Source organism: Rhincodon typus, chromosome 23 (assembly GCF_021869965.1).
Source record: "Rhincodon typus isolate 14 chromosome 23, sRhiTyp1.1, whole genome shotgun sequence".
NCBI classification, from domain to species: domain Eukaryota; kingdom Metazoa; phylum Chordata; class Chondrichthyes; order Orectolobiformes; family Rhincodontidae; genus Rhincodon; species Rhincodon typus.
In genome coordinates, this window is record NC_063354.1 from 21,423,381 (window position 1) to 21,440,469 (window position 17,089).

Genomic DNA, 17,089 nt, shown 5'->3' on the forward strand with positions numbered 1-17,089 from the left:
TTTGTCTCTCTCTCCACCCCACCTCTCTCTCTCACCCCAAAGGTGCACGGGACATCAATGGTTTAAACCCAGATACGACACTTGCTGATCTTGGTCTGGATTCACTGATGGCAGTGGAAGTACGACAAACACTTGAGAGGGATTATGAAATCGTCATGACAATGAGAGAAATTCGACAACTCACCATTAATAAATTACGTGAACTTGTGAATAAATCTGGCAGTGCAGGAGGTAGGAATTTAGAAATATTGATATGTTCTCTGCTCCAAGATTGACTTTTGCTGTTTTGGCAAAACTGTGATGATACATGCCTGTGATGTCAATGTGTCTGTACTTATAGCACATTTTGGCTACACCCATGCTATGTAATGACCAGCTTTTAATTTTCAGTAGCCTTGAAACACAGGAAAGATTTAGCTAATGGCAAATTTGACTGAGCAATATATAAAATCAGTCAACACAGCTCACTTGCTTGGACTGCAGATTGTTATAAAAGGGGAAGTTGTAGCAGCAAATTAATTCTTAGCAAGACCCAGTTGGTAATATTTAACCTTGACTGAGATGTCAGAGGTCTGTTACAGTAGCTGCAACAAAGCAGAATTAAAATGGAAGGCCAATCCTCAGCAAAAGCACATTTGCCAGTTGAATGGAAGAAGCTTTGCGACCAAGTCGATGCAGATTGTCGGCCTTTTTCTGCGTGGTTGCAAATATACCTGCTGGTATTGGCACACTTTTCACATTTTTGAGAACAAACAAAAATAAACTTATGTTTTGGCAGTGCTTTTCAAGAACCTGGGCCAAGCCAAAGCACTTTTCAGACAATGAGCATCAGAAGAACAGGAATAAGAGTAGGTCATTTAGCCTTTTGAGTTCATTTCATCATTCTGTTAGACCATGGTTGATCTCTCCCAAAACTCCACTTATCTGGCCTTTCTCGTAGCTGTTGATACTTGTATTTAGTAGAAATCTTGGTCATGTGCATTTCAGTTTTTATGTGAGAGGGAGATCCATTTTTCTTCCACCCTTCGAATGGATAGAATGTTTGCTAATTTCATTCTTCACTGGCCTAGAAGGAAAAGTGAGTATGCTCCCACTTTGTAGCTTTCTGTTATGGGCCCATCAAAATAGAATTTGGCACAAATGGAGACTGTAACTGCAGCATATCTGGAAGGTAGCATTTTGATGCACCTCAAAAAATCATGGCTCTTTTTTCACACGAATTTTCATTGTCACTCCCTTGAATGTCACATTTTTCTTGAAGATGCAGGTGAGGATCAATCATACATTAATCTGCTCCAGACTGTTCTTTTCTTTCTTTAAACTGGAGGGTTAGCGTACATCTTCTCTGCCTCTACACAATAATAAATATGTAATCATCATGTGACACAAGTTTGTGTCCAAAAATGAAATGTTCCTTGATATTCAGATAGTTACAGTATTTATTTTATTAATATTTTAGTGTATGTGAATAGATTTGAGTTTTCTTTGCGAAATTTATTCTCACATTATTCAAATATTCATTGTTTATTGCTATTGTGTAAATATTGTGAACTTCTAACCTTACAGGTTTATCTTTTAAAAATTGCAGTACAGTTAGGCATTAAGAAGCAATGCAAATGCTTTTCCCCTTGCTGTGGATAATCTATATGCTATCTTTTGTACAGAATCAAAGCCCACACCTCTGTCACCGGTAGACTCGCAGTTGAAAGATTTGGACCTTAATGTGCTCCTTGTCAATCCTGAAGGATCTACCATTGCCAAGCTAAATAACGTAGAGAGCAATGAACGACCTCTCTTCTTTGTGCACCCAATTGAGGGGTCAGTTGAGGCGTTCAAAACACTTGCATCCAAAGTCAGCATTCCCTGCTATGGCCTACAGTGCACACAAGGTACAGGACCATTGTTTTCCATCGCTATCAGCTTGGACAAATCTTGGGAGCTATTTCACCAAATACAGCTCACTCAAACATTTTCAAATTCTAGAGTTTTTATAGTGTTAGCTTATTTTGTTGTGATCACTTCCGTCTGATTTCGGAGTTTGTATAAAAACTGTTTTAAAAAACATAAATGGTCAAAATAGTGGCCTTCAAAAATGAGATGAAAACCAATTCAACAAAAGTAAACGTGGACTAGTTTTCCTGTTTCATTAAAATATTCTGGTAGGTTAATCTGTGTCGCTTGCCAGCAATTACAGAGCAGCCAGTTTTGAACTTAAAAAAAACTAATTGATGTTAACCAAGTTTTGTCGTTTAAATGGCCCCTGCAGTGTGTTAAACCAGAGACAAACAGGTGTCTCTCTGCATCCAGATCACTATGGTATATAAGGCCATAAGATGTAGGAGCAGACTTATGCCATTCAGCCCATTGAGTCTGCTCCATCATTCAATAAGACCATGCCTGATTTTGATACCCTTCAACTCGACTTACCTGCCTTTTATTCCCATGGCCCTTAATTTCTTGACTAATTTAAAGTCTGTCTATTTCCGCCTTTGATATACTTAATTATCTAGCTTCTACAGCCCTGTGTGGTAAAGTATTCCACAGATTCACTACTATCTAAAAATCTTCTCCTTTTCGTCTTAAATGGACAACCCTTTTGCTCTGAGATTATGGCCCCGGTCCTAGATTCTGCCATAATCTTTGTGTCTACCCTGTCAAATCACCAAAGAATCTTGTATGTTTCAATAAGGTTGCCTCTTACCTACTAAATTCCAATGAGTGCAGGCCCAACCTACTCAGCCTTTTCTCATAAGACAGTCCATCCATACCTGGGATCAGCCTATTGAATCTTCTTTAGACTGCCTTCAATGCCAGTATGCCTGCCCTAAGGGCCCAGAGTGTTCACTATTTCAGGTATGATCTGACTAGTGCCTTGTATTGTTTTAGCAAGACTTTCCTATTTTATACTCCATTTTCCCCTTAAAATAAAGGCCAACATTCCATTTGCCTTTCCTATTTCCTCCTGAACTTGAATATGAACTCACAATCTGTGTAGCTCTCTACAGTCTTTCTCCATTTGAATAATATTCAGCTGCTCTACTCTTCTTATGGCATGACATGATATTTTCCCACATTATATTTCACTGTCCCAAGCTTTTGCCCACTTGCCAGACCTGCCTATACCGCTGTCAATTTACCAATTGTCTTTCCATCTGTTTTTGTCGTCACAAGTTTGGCTATAGCGCAGTTCACTTTCCTCATCCAAGTATATGGCACATATAAAAATTTATTACTGATCCCTGTGGCACTCCTAGTTACAAGTTATCATCTGGAAAATACCTCCTTATCCCAACTCCTTTTAGTTAGACAATCCTTTATTCATGCTAATTATACAACACCAACACCATGAGCTCATCTTATTCCAATGTGTGGTAACTCATCAAATGCCTTCTGAAAGTCCAAATATATTAGAACCACTGGTTCATGTGTGATATATTTCCCTTGCCCTAACTCTAACTTTTTGATAGAACAAAGGCAGCAACTTCATGGGAACACCACCACATTCTGGTGAATCTCCTCAGCACCGTCTCTAGTGCAATCAGATCCTTCCAATACTGTAGCGATTAGTTGTTTGAGAAGTTAACCCACCACCACCTGCTCTAGGGCAATTAATGACAGGCAGTCAATGTTGGTCTGGCTAGTGGATGAATTGCTGGTCTTGTGAGAATTAAAATGGGTTGCTGTTTTGAATGGGGTGAACAAGAAATTCAGTGTCACTGTCATTTTACATTGCCCCACTGAATTCCATAGAGGGAGCTCGGAGAGCTGCATATTTTGGTGACGAATTGCACGTGAAATAGACTGGGGCTTAAACTGTGGACGGTTGCATTGCATTAACCTAGTGTATTTCTTTTGGTGAAGCTGCACCACTGGATAGCATTCCGAACTTGGCTTCCTATTACCTTGGCTGTATTAAACAAGTTCAGCCTGAGGGGCCCTACAGAATTGCTGGTTACTCCTTTGGGGCCTGTGTGGCATTTGAAATTTGCACACAGCTGCAAGCACAAGCGAACATGCCTCGTCCTGTTGACTGCCTGATCTTACTTGACGGCTCCCACTCGTATGTGGCTTCCTACACCCAGGTATCACATTGTCTAAGACTCACCTCAGTGTTTTCTGTTAAACAAAGTGCGTGTCATTTGGTTGGTGGAGCTACTCTTCCCCTCCCCACCCCTTTCATTTGTTGTTACATCTCTTCATAAAGTTCCTGCTCGTCTGTCAATTTTTTTTTTTCAATTTTAATAAAGGCACAAGCCTGAAACCTCTTCCCTTAAACAGTTGCTTGACTTGCTGAGCGTTCATGATGATTTCTAATCTGCAGTACTTTTCCCCTCTTTATACGTGCTCGGCCTGACTTCCTTGTCCATTGACTTTGATTGTAATTAGTTTTTAACTAATCATTGGATCATTTAAGGGAAGCAGCAATGGTGTGTAATACTGCTGGAACTGATTCTATTGCCTGTGTTTCTCTTAAGTCTGACTACTTTGTGTTGTCATTATGGAAAGCGTTAAACCATTTTATTGGTTAACAGCAACTGCATAACTGAGATCATTAGTTGATGACTGCTGTGCTTTATATTTGACCGTCCTCAAAATTATTTTAACAAAATTATGCCTGAATCCCACACGAAAAGAAAGAACTGCAGATGTTGGAGATCTGAAATGAAGTTGAAAATACTGGAGAAACTCAGCAGGTCTAGCAGCATCTCTGGAGAGAGGAACAGAGTTAACGTTTTGAATCCGAAGTGACTCCTCATTGGAACCTAGGAAGAAGCTTGAATATAGCGGTGTCAATGTGGTATTTTGTGCACTGTAGAAGCACATGGTAGTGATAGTAGTGGTGCCCCTGAACAGTGAGTATTAATAGCAGTGTGGAAGAGATATAGATGAAGAGAAATGTGAGTAGTGGTGTTTATGAGTACACCGACTATTTACACCGAATCTTCTTTTATATCTCTTCCCTACTACCTTTTTGTTCAGGGACACTTTTTACCAGTCATTCCACTTGCTCCATTCCCATTTTTCTATTACATAAAGTCTCCCACCTTTCCAGCCCCTTCCAGTTGTGAAGAAGAATCATATTGGACTGGAAACATTAACTCTTTCTCTGTCAACAGATGCTGTCAGATCTGCTGAGTTCCTCTAGCACTTCTTCTGCTTTTACATCCTGCTTATTTTGCTATGATCAGCAATGATATTCTTTGCTCTTCCTGGATTTCTAGAGTTACAAAGCAAAACTGACGACTGGAAATGATGCTGAAGCAGAAACCAAAGCAATGTGTGCATTTGTTGGGCAGTTCACAAACACCGAACACAACAAGGTAGGGACTGAGCATATTTCAAAGAAAAAACAATCTGTGGGAATAGGAGATGAATGAACACAAGCTGTTTAATCTGTGAGAAATGTGTATTGAAATGTCGCCACGTCTATTCCCACACGCACATAATTTATTTTGATGTCTCTATAAATTTACCTTGGTATGGCCAGACAATTGTGACTGAAAGGGTGTGGTGCCCCGATAATTCTGCTGTGATCTCTCTCAAGTTTGCTTGCTTCTAATAATGAGAAAGGATACGATTTCAACCTGAGTGTGATGTACTTTGATTTTACTTCCTTCAATACCTAGCTTAGCTGCTTTGTTGGTAATTTGCAGCAAAGCACGTCAAATCCACATTTATTTAGTGCCATTTGTTGCTATGGCACTGAGGCCTGCTACTGTGTTACTGTTCCTGTGGCTTTTCATGTGAAGTTACAATGTGCAAGCTGGAAAAACCATAGGAGGAATTTATCCCCTTTGCTTTTTGTGTGCGGAGATAGGTCTAAAGACTGACCGTTATGTTTTGCTAGAAGTAGCAAGACGTTCTTTTGATACAATTGGAAGAAATGTTTAGCATCACTGGAATGTGATTATTCCAAACTAAATGAAGATCAAATGTTAAACCAGAATCTAGTGCTAGATATACAAATTAAACTGGGTTCTGAAACTTCAGTGGAAATTTCGTAGTCACTCCATAATTAACCACAACATAAACAAATCTTCCCTTTTTCTAAACATCCCTTGACAACATGGTTTTGACCAGGAAGTAAAATTATGTTGGTAGCTGCTTGTTTCATTTAACTTCAGGGGGTAGCACTGGGCACAGTGGTTAGCACCACTGCCTTACAGCGGTTAGCACCACTGCCTCACAGCATCAGGAACCCAAGTTCAATACCACCCTCAGGCGATTGTGTCGAGTTGGCATATTCTCCCCATGTGCAGGTTAGGTGGATTAGCCATGGGAAAGACAGGGTTATGGGGGGGTTGGTCTGGGTGGGATGCTCTTTGGAGGGTTGGTGTGGACTCAATGGACCAAATGGCCTGCTTCTGCACTGTAGGGATTCTATGATTCTTTATTTGCACTATTCTGCAAATAATCAAGATAATTGCAATCTTGTTCAAGTGACTAAACTGTAAGAATATTTTGAGTGACAGTTAAATCATATTCCTGCACAGTGGTCTGATGCTCTTAGATTAGAATTAATTAACTTTACACTGTTTCTTCTTACAGCTCTTTGAGAAGTTGCTGCCACTGGAGAACTTGCAAGCAAGGGTCAGTGCAGTTGTTGATATGATCACCACAAACCATAAAAGCATCAACCGTAACACACTTAGTTTTGCTGCTACTGCTTTCTACTACAAACTTAAAGCAGCAGACGAATACATACCAGCTTCTAAATTTGGTGGAAACATCACACTATTGCGAGCAAAGACCACTCATGAGCTTCAAGAAGGTATGGGTGGAGATTACCAACTCTCTGAGGTAAGCTGTTGTTCTTTGGAAATATGTATTTCACTCCTCATTCCAGTTGAATTGCATTTTCTATGGGTTTGTTTAAAATACAACTTCGATTTTTCAGTCAAAAATCTTGGACTATTAACAACATTGTGGGTATCCTTACACAAAATGGACGGCAGTGGTTTGAGCATGCAGCTCACTGCCACCTTCTCCAAGGACAGTTAGGGATGGTCAATAAATAATAGCCCAGCCAGCAAAGCTCACATCCTGGGAAATACTTACTTAATTTTATTTTGGATAAGCTTCTGGTTTCAGAGGCATATCTTATATTTTGACTTATTGGCAGAATGAGGAATGCAAAAATCAAACTCGCTCATTCCTCCAAATATATTGATTCGAGGCTTTCCCACTGAATATGCAGATAGACATAGTGATTTCATGTGTGTGTGGAGAGCCATTTCTAGCAAGACCAACATTTATTGCCCATCTTTAATTGCCTTTGAGAGGGCGATGCTGAACTGTCAGCTTGAATGGCTGCCATCTGTGTCGTGAAAGTACTTCCAAGCTACTATTTACAGAGGGAGAGAGTTCCAAGGGTTTTAATGCATCAATGATAAAGGAATGGCGATGTATTTCCAAGCTAAGTTAGAGTGTGACGTGGAAGAAGAATTTGCGAAGTGGTACCATTCAAAGGTATCTGCTGCCCTTGCCCTTCTATGGGGTAGAAGTGGTGGGTTTAGCAGGTGCTGTCGTAAGAGGCTTAGTGAGTTGCTGCAGTGCATCTTTTAGACAGTATGCACAGTGTGTACTGAGTGTCAATCGTGAAGGGACTATGTTTAAGGTGGTGGTTGAACTGCCAATTAAAAAAGGTTCTTTGATAGATTCATTAAAATCCCCACATTGGGGAAAGAGGCCATTCAGCCCATCAAGTCTGCACCAATCTTCTGTACCAATCCCACCCAGACCCAGTGCCCCCACTCTATCTCCGTAACCCCACAACTATCATAGCTAATCCACCTAACCTGCACATCCCTGGACAGTATGTGCAATTTAGCATGGCCAGTCCACCTAACCTGCGCATCTTTCAGATTCTCCTTTTCTGCAGCCAGCCAATGGGTTCTCCCAGATTACCAAGTTATTTTGTAGGTTGGGGTCTCAAACACACAAAATTCGTGAATAAGTTGTTGTGTACTTTTTTTCCACTCAAGTGATGAGATGGTGAGGTAGCCTACTTCACCTCCACGTCTCTCAAAAATCTTTTTGAATGCATTATTCCAATACCTGAATACTAACATCTTCATCTGATTCCATATCCAATATTTGTAAGCCTTTTGCAGTGAAATCGCTTCACAAATGCTCTTAATATGTACATTCCAGGGGCTGATATTTTGGTTAGGACTCTGCAGAAGCACTGAGCTGATGGTTCACTGTGTAAAGTGTATTATTTAAATGTAAATTAGAAGACAGTTCACTTTATCAGTTGAAGTAATTCTGTTGTCAGTGTCTGAGCTGTGGACAAAAAAAGTGGTGCTCTTAGTAATAATTTTTGAGCAAGATGTTTTAGTACATAGTTAGAAGCACTGTTGGGTTAGTTCAGTATTACAAAATGAAATTCTAATGTTATGTGAATGCAAAATGCCTTTAACCAAATTTCAGATGTAAAGCTGACATTGCCTCCAATCTTATCAGTTACCTCTCGGGCAGGTTAGATTACAGTAATCCTCACAGTATATTTCTATAGAAAATGTAATAAATTTTTTGTTAATATTTCCAACTCATTTCTTTCACTTCCAGGTTTGTGATGGAAAGGTCTTAATTCACGTAATTGAAGGAGATCATTGGACATTCTTAAAGGGAGCGTCAGTGGATTCTGTTGTCAGCATCATCCACAACACTTTGGCAGAGCCACGAGTTGCTGCCCGGGAGGGCTGAAACAGAAGATTTATATGTTGACCAATCAGCCACGTTTCCTGGCGTGTGCAATAGATTGTACAGCTGTCGAGTCTTTTCACACAATGATGTTGTTGCAAAAACTGTAATTTTACGTTGGCTTAGTTGTAGATCAAGGCAGTAAATATAGTACTTAACGGAGAAACTGGTACATAGCTGGACCAAAATGGGCAAACAAGAAAAAACTGACTGATCTATTTCTGAGACATTCATTGTCTATGAGGAAATAGAAGCTGATGATACTGCAGTTTTTGATTTGTCCAGTTGAATAGCTTGTAAAACAACAATGTAATGTGGAACCTACCAAGAGCATGATCCATTCCTCTGTATTTTTTTTCACAAAAGTAATGTTTATAATTTTTTTCTTCTAAATTGTAAACTACTTGTGTTTTGTGTGAGGAATTAAATAAAGGTCAAATCTGACATTTTTAGTATGAAGTCTGGTGTTGCAAAAAAGGGTAAATTAGAACTGTTACACATGAAATAGTTCAGATGTTAAGTGCCTGGCTCTGAATCAGAAGATACAGAATTTGAGTCCCAGGAATCTCTTCTCAGTTTGATTCATCTGTCCAGAACAAATGAAGCCATTGGATGAAACAATAAGTGAGTCTGGCCACTGTGTTGGGGAAGAAATAGGCCCCTTTATCCTTGGGTTGTACCAATGGCAGCATCTGAAAGCAAATGACAGTTGTAACAAAACCAATAATTTGGAGTCTTGTGGCCTTGGAGGTGAAAGGTGCAAGAAACTGGGGACAGGGGATGCTGGCCGAAGCCTTTTATTAAAGCAACTGATGACACCTAGTCAGAATTGTAAAACTTCTGCCTATACAGAGGAGAATCCATGGCTGATTAACTGGGAGGCAGCAGAAAATGTTTATTTTCCTCCTTTTTAATGCTTGTCATTGCCCCCTCAAAAGAACTGGGTCAGATCATTAGCAAATGTTTCTGATGCACTCTTAAATAATTTGCAAATTCAACAGAATAGCCATCTACGAAATCGAAGTCACATATAGGAGTCTCTAATTCAAGACAAGGGACTTAAATGATGTGAGCATTTTAAATGGCCAATTAACGATGCTGCATTTTGTAAAAAGCTGCAGTAAATCAGGAAAGCACCAATGTGTATATTGCATGTGTAAAGGTCATCCTCTTACAGAACTCCTTTCAACTGTTAAAATGTTCACTTTTGAAAATGTTGACCATAAAGAGGTACTACATAATCTGTTTTTAAACACAATACGCCAAATAGTTTTACATGGAGGGATGAACTTTCATAAATTCATGGAAGTGGTTGGATCCTGCTGTTTGACATGTCATTGGCAAATGCTCGTCTTTGAATTTGTTTCATGTATTCTGTGACTTATCAATTTTACCCTGGTTTTGTAAAACAACTACTTTAGGCCATATTCATGGCAGACATTTTATGTTGTAATAAAAAGCAATATCTGGTTTAAAGTCCAATTAAAGAACAGAATAATGATTTAAGATTGACTTTTTAGGAGGAATCTCACTTAATTATATATTTGAAAGGATTACGTAGCATGTCAATTTTTTTGACAATGCAGTACCTGTGCCATTAAAACTGCTATTTCCAAGTGAGGATGTAATTAAATTTGACTAACTACAAAGCTTAATTGCTATCTGCTCCTCTGTCCCAGATATCCTGACTGCTGTAGATTATGATCTTACAAGACAAATTGTAGTTATAACGTGTATTATTCTAGCCAAGGCATTGCAATTTGTAGCATCAAATATCAAATAAAACTTCAAATCACTTTCAATTTAAATTAAATGGTTATCTCTGATTCTGATTTGTTACTAGTTTTATCCTTTTTTTTTCAGAATTTCTTCCTCTGATGAGGTTTAATTTTTTTGGCTTCTTTTCTGAATTGCACTTGAACGAGTTGCAATGTCATCTTTAATGAATTGTAGCCTAAAGCTAATTTATTGTGACCAGTCGAACAAGACCTAGTAAATTTCCTTAGAGATTTGACTGAGTATACTGTGATCGAACCTTTCAGCCTATTAATAATAATCACAATTTTTTAATCACTGCCAGAGGGAGGCAAAATTACATTCAGCATTGCCAAGGAAGTCAGCAAGTGAAAGTGCCTGATAGAGTTGTGATAGACCATAGAAGCTCTTTTCTTAAAAAAAAAAATTAATTACTGCCTGTTGTTCAGGCAGTAAGGAGATAATCTGTCTATAACAATTATCATCAGTCTATTCTAGATGCACTCTATAATGAAGGCAATTGATCTTTGAAGAGATTGCAGCATAATTTAACGTTTCCTTTCGATTAGTGCCATGTTTGTCCTTCACGGCGCTTTTTCACTTTTTAAAACAAACCTTTGACAAGGTTTGAGGAAATCTGACTAGGCCAGTTCCACGTTGAAGCACAGTCAATTTTTTTCCAGGAAAATGTTAAAGGAACCTCAAGATAGCCAAATTATATATACTTACCAAGTGAAACAATTGCAGAATCTTGAGACAATCAGCAGCCTGCAATATCTCTTGTATGTAATGCCCCAGTTCATTCATCCCCATCTTTGGATCTCCTCATCACCTTGTACTGACCTGCTCTCTAAAAGTAGTCACCAGTCTCTTTGCAATGATAATAAAAACTATCAATTGGTTTGTAAATTTTCTACTGTCAATATTGAGAGAAATATCAGGAAATACATCCATGATATTTGTTACGCTATTGGTTCTTTGAACATTATTATGGAACAGCTTCATGGCTCTTTCCATAAATGGATTGCATTGGCTCTCAATCTGAAATGCCCTGCGCGATAGTTAATTCATGCACAACTGTTATAACCAGGTGAGAAGGCATGAACTGACCTCTGTTCAACTTTCCCTATTGGTCACAACAAAGGTTTAAGTTTTTTTTTGCACACAACTATACATCTCTCATATTACAAAAAAAAGTTAACTATTTCTGTTGTGATCATAAGCTAATCAACAAGTTTTTCATGAATCAAAAAAAGAGCAAATTTGTTAACTGTTAAACCAGAAGAAAATAATAAAATGGGATAGTAAACATACAGTCTTCGTTAAGTTACTTGGGTGCTCACAAATACCTGTAGAAAATTATGAGGGAATAGAGTCCGATCATAACACCTCAAGGACTAGCAAAGGGTCCCAAACCATACATTTTTTGGGACCCTTTGCTAGTCCTTGAGATGTTATGATTCCAGCTGACCTATTACTGGAAATGTCAGATCCCAGATTGAAATATGGCTTGAAAGATCATGTTTTGGCTTTAACAAGGTGTTCTCCCACTAAAACACAAGCATGCAATTTTTTTAAACAATAAAACAAAATTATCAAGGAAAAGATAAAACAGAATAGCTAAAAGAGTTCTAGCACGCAGTAAAAGTATAACCCCATTAGTCCTCAAGTTTTTTTTTAAACACTCTTGTACAGTATTCACCAGAATTCTTTTCTCTAACACCTCAATAGATTTACAGTAACTGTGACGTTAACTCTTAGACTGGAATCTCCAAAAGCTTATTCCTGAAGCACGGATACAGTTGTGTTTAAATAAAGTCAACTTAAAGTCCTCTTTGGGTTTTATTCCAACACATCCAGTCTGGGACTATTGCTAACTCCTAAATCTAAGATAATCAAGTTTACAATGTTCTCCCTGTTTATGAGGAGCACTGCCCTTTAGATGCATGTCCATGCAAAATATTCAGAGTGCCCAAAACAAAGTATTACTGAATTGAAAGTCTCTCTTGTCTCTACTGTGGGCTTTTCCTTTAAGCTTTAACAAACTCCCAGTTCAGAAATTTCTAACAAAAAACAAATATCTACATTAATAACTTGTCAAATCCTAAAGTAAATAAAAATCCATTGTGCAGTCAAAGTAGTCTGCTCGAACTGTTTTAAAATAAATTACCATGGCTACAGAAATACAGGTTAATTATTGATTTCAGATGTACAAAAGCCCAAATATTACTTACTCAAAATCCAAACGTAAAGAGAATGATATTTTTAATGTGTGTACATCAGATAGTTTACATCACACGAGCAAAAGGTTTTAAGCTGAGATTGATCTTGATAGTTGGTTTCTAGGATGCACTCAGTTATAATCTATATGGCAGCTGTTGAAAATTCCCAGTTTGCAGAGTTGTTTCTCTCAGATCACCTTTTACAGAACTGGACACCACTTCCAAAAGGAAAAAAAAAGAGTCCTTATTCTTGACGTTACTGCAAATTCCTTGAGGGTATTCCATGTTTCTAGGTTTGTCACCCTCTACAGCAACAATCACAGGCTTACAGTCTTGGCTTCCCAGAGATGGGCCACTTCATTGTGTCAAAGCTGGCTGTTTGCATATGATGAGAACAATCCATTTTGACAAAGAGTTTCCAGGGTGCATTGTCAGAGATCTCCTGCGATCCTTTAGATTGTGGGTGGGGTTTATTCTTCTTCTTTGCATCATGAGTTTGGAATTTAAGTCTTTGTTCCATTTGTGATATCTGATATCTGGAGTGAAGAGTCTCATCCCTAGAGTCTTTTGTAGGTCTCATAATTTGGTAGCTAATTTAAAGTGTCTTAGATAATTTTTAACCTTTTCTCAACTCCAAAGCTGTTCAGCCCAGAGAAAAAGCCAGTAATACATAGACATGAATGTACTGATAATGCTGGAGCTCTAATTGTATTTAGAAGGTTGAATCCAATGAGTATTTCTCATTTGCAAATGTTATTACTGCTTCCTTCCAGGAGTTAGTCAATGAGTTTGAATAATTATTAGTGAGAATTTTACATCATCATGACACAGCAATAAACCCAAAATGCAGTAAATTTCATAGCAACAGTCACATAGGGTTTGTATTATGTTTCAGTTCATTGGATGGCTGATTTACAAGCTAAGCTGGATCTAAAACATTTGTACATTCAGCTGATAGATTGAAACAAAACTATTCAGCATTCGGAGAGGAGCGACACTAAATGTAAACCACAGACATTTTTCTCTCCACTCATGCAATGACTGTATGGAAACAATTTGATAAAGAAGGAATCAATCAGGGAAAGGATGACAAATGACCACTGCATCCTTTAATCATTAAATGTGTATTGTTTGTAATGGGTTAGTATGTATAAAACTACAATCATGGAGAAATAATGAAGACAGCATGAGAAAAAACATCCAATAAATCCATTTTAGTTAAAATACTTACTTCAACTTGTTCTGATTACTTCCCAAAAATTTCAATCTAAACACAGAAATACAACACATTGTCTATTTTAAAAGAAACAAAAACACAAATTGCTGGCAAAACTCAGCAGGTCTGACAGCATCTGTGGGGAGAAAGCAGAGTCAACATTTCCAGTCCACTGACTTCATCACAACTGATAGCAGCTAGGAAAAGGTGATATTTATGTTGAAGGCCAGGTTTAGGAGTGGGGAGAAGAACAGGTGAGCAGATAGGTGGAGACATCTCTCTCATGTATGGAATTGGCAGACAAGGGGATTTTTGAAAGTGAGCAAAGATAGAACAAAAGCTGAAAAAGTGATAATGAGAGCTGAAAGTAAGAGAGAATGTTATTCCGAAAGCAATCCATATCATGACTGGACCAGAGTGTGGAGGTGAGTAAAAAATGTGAAAAGATGGAATCCAGCTCTAAAGCTACCAAACTCAATGTTGAGTCTTAGAGGCTGCAGGGTCCCCAAGCGGAAAATGAGATGTTGTTCTTCGAGTTTGCATTGAGGCTCACTGGAACACTGCAGCAGCCCTGTGTCAGAAATAACACAGTGTGGAGCTGGAGGAACAGAGCAGGCTGGGCAGCATTAGCGGAGCAGGAAAGCTGACGTTTTGGATCGGGACCCTTCTTCAGAAAATCAAGATTCTTCAGGATTTTCTGAAGAAGGGTCCTGACCCAAAACATCAGTTTTCCTGCTCCTCTGATGCTGCCTGGTCTGCTGTGTTCCTCCAGCTCCACATTGTGTTATCTCTGACTCCAGCATCGGCAGTTCTTACTATCTCTGTGACAGAAATGTTGGCCTGGGAACATGACGGTATGTTGAAGTGACAGACAACTGAAAGCTCAGGGACATTTTTACAGATAGAATGTAGGTGTCCTGCAAAGCAGTCACCCAGTCTGCATTTAGTCTCCCCAAAATAGAGACAACTACATTGTGAACAGTGAACGCTGTAGACTAGATTGAAGAAGTGGGCGTGAATCACTGCTTCACCTAGAAGTTATATCTAGGGCCTTGGATAAGGAGGACAGAGGAAGTAAACGGGATGTTAAACTTTCTGCAATTGCATGGGAGGGTCCTGTGGGTGTGGGGAGGTATTGGGAAATAGAGGAAGAATGGAAGAGTCACCAGGCTTTAAATGTTAACTCGGCTTTCTCCCTGCAGATGCTATCAGACCTGCTGAGTTTCTCCAGCAATTTCTGTTTTTGTTTCAGAACTCCAGCATCCACAGATTTTTGTTTTATTTTAGTGTATATTTTATAAGCTTCATTTATGAAGGAACAGGTCGGTTAATTTACGGAGTATGTAATTCAATTTGTTGTTCATCCTGAAACTGGTCATAATGACAGCTATTTATTTGCTTCATCGGGGACAGCCGTATCATACAATTCTGCCCAAGCACAGATTGCAATAAAATTGAAAATTGACTTGCTCCCGTAACCAGAGTAAAATACTGCGGATGTGGAAATCTTAAATAAAAGCAAATTTGCTGGAGAAATTCCAAAGGTCTAGCAGCATGAGTGGGGACAGAAACAGATTACTGTTCCGATTCCAATGTGACTAAATAGGTATTCTGGTTTTTAAGGTATGAAAAACGTTGCAGGTGCAGAGACATCTGTATGACTAACCGTAGCTTAATGTTCCCCCACATCTATGAACTTGATACTATAAATACGACTTGTACCTCAAACTTAATGGAATTATTTTGCTCATAAAACTTGTTCTTTCTCCTGAGTTATTGACATTCTAATATGCAAAGGATATCGATGGTGATCCACAATTCCTCTCATCAATAATCCAAGAAATGGGGAGGAAATTAAAATCCCAATTTAATAAATGAATAATCTTTTCGTGACATCGTAGCAGTCTTTGGATGAGAAGTTCCAAGTCAGTCCATGTAATTCCCTGCGCGGCCAGTGGTGGTGCTGCAGCCGCCGGACTGAATGTGCTTGAGGGGCTTGGGTTTCCAGTCGGAACCGTGAAGGTGAGGGACCGGTCGGCGGACAGAATTTGGGAGCGGAACCAAAGCCAGGAGCAGGTGAGAAGGTAAGAAGGGAGAGGAGAAAAAAAAATGAAACTTGCAGGGGCGAGCGGGATAAAGAATTACAGAGAGAAAGGCAGTGTAATAATACCAGGTAGAGTGGGGTAAGGAGAGGTGGAGACGTGAAGGGGAGGCGGAAAGAAAGACTGGCGTTGAAATAGCGCCTAGCTTTCGCGATCTCAGGATGCCCCAAAGCCCTTAAGTGACAATGAAGTACTTTTATTCAATAAAATAGTGTCGTCGCTATTATAATCCAAAAAATGTAGCAGGTAGTTTGTGCACAACAGGATCCCACACTCAACAATGTGATAAAGACCAAATTATTATTTTCTGGTGATGTTGGTGGAGGAATAAATACTGGTCAGGATGCTGGGAGAACTCATCCGCTCCTTGAAAAGTGACATGTGGGAAGGAAAAGCGGGAAAGTGCCTTAAGGCTCACTATCACTTCTGGCAGTGCAGCTACCTTGTTGCTGTGTCAGGAGTAGGACTTGAACTCTCAAGCATTGGATCTGAAGAAATGGACGCTCTGATTAGGGGGGAGGGAGTGGTAGTGAAAAGGAGAGATGAGAAGGAAAAACGTGAGGAACAGACATCTTGTGCTAAAAGTTTTCAAAATAATAATGCAAAATAACAATGCTCACCCACTCCATCTGTCTTGATTGACTGGTCCTGACTGCTTTCTGTTTCATTTAAGTGAACAAAATCTTAATAGATATAACTGGAGCATTGTAGAAAGCTCTATGCCCCAAACTATTTAATAGGCATTAGGTAATTGGTTATACAATATGATTTTGTTAATAAAGTGCAATTATAAACCATAAAAGCAAACTTTTTTCCTGAATATGTTTGGGGGGACAAGCTTAGCAGATCTGGCAGCGTCTGTGGCGAGAAATCAAAGTTAACGTTTCGGGTCTAGGAACCCTTCCTCTGAAATTTTGGGCGGAAGCTGAGATGCTGGAAATCTAAGTTTTTTTTTTCCGGAAAAATGAATGTCTCCCATTAGTTCAGAGATAGTAGGAACTGCAAATGCTGGAGAATCTGAGACAACAAGGCATAGAGCTGGATGAACACAGCTGGCCAAGCAGCATCATTCCTGCTCCTATGATGCT

The 17,089-nt window shown here is 39.0% G+C and overlaps 2 protein-coding genes across 2 annotated transcripts in view; both read left to right on the forward strand.

Moving 5' to 3' along the window:
• The window catches only part of fasn (fatty acid synthase), a 46,172-nt gene extending 37,022 nt beyond the window's left edge, over nucleotides 1-9,150 (forward strand). Inside the window, exons 19-24 of the mRNA XM_048611112.1 lie at nucleotides 43-231; nucleotides 1,665-1,889; nucleotides 3,862-4,082; nucleotides 5,223-5,321; nucleotides 6,550-6,801; nucleotides 8,572-9,150. Coding sequence (XP_048467069.1) covers nucleotides 43-231; nucleotides 1,665-1,889; nucleotides 3,862-4,082; nucleotides 5,223-5,321; nucleotides 6,550-6,801; nucleotides 8,572-8,709 — 1,124 coding nt within the window. The 3' untranslated portion in view covers nucleotides 8,710-9,150. The remainder of the gene's footprint in view (nucleotides 1-42; nucleotides 232-1,664; nucleotides 1,890-3,861; nucleotides 4,083-5,222; nucleotides 5,322-6,549; nucleotides 6,802-8,571) is intronic.
• Nucleotides 9,151-15,919: 6,769 nt separating this feature from the next.
• The window catches only part of dus1l (dihydrouridine synthase 1-like (S. cerevisiae)), a 48,009-nt gene continuing 46,839 nt past the window's right edge, over nucleotides 15,920-17,089 (forward strand). Inside the window, exon 1 of the mRNA XM_048610863.1 lies at nucleotides 15,920-15,983. The gene's annotated coding sequence lies outside the window, so the exon portion shown is untranslated. The remainder of the gene's footprint in view (nucleotides 15,984-17,089) is intronic.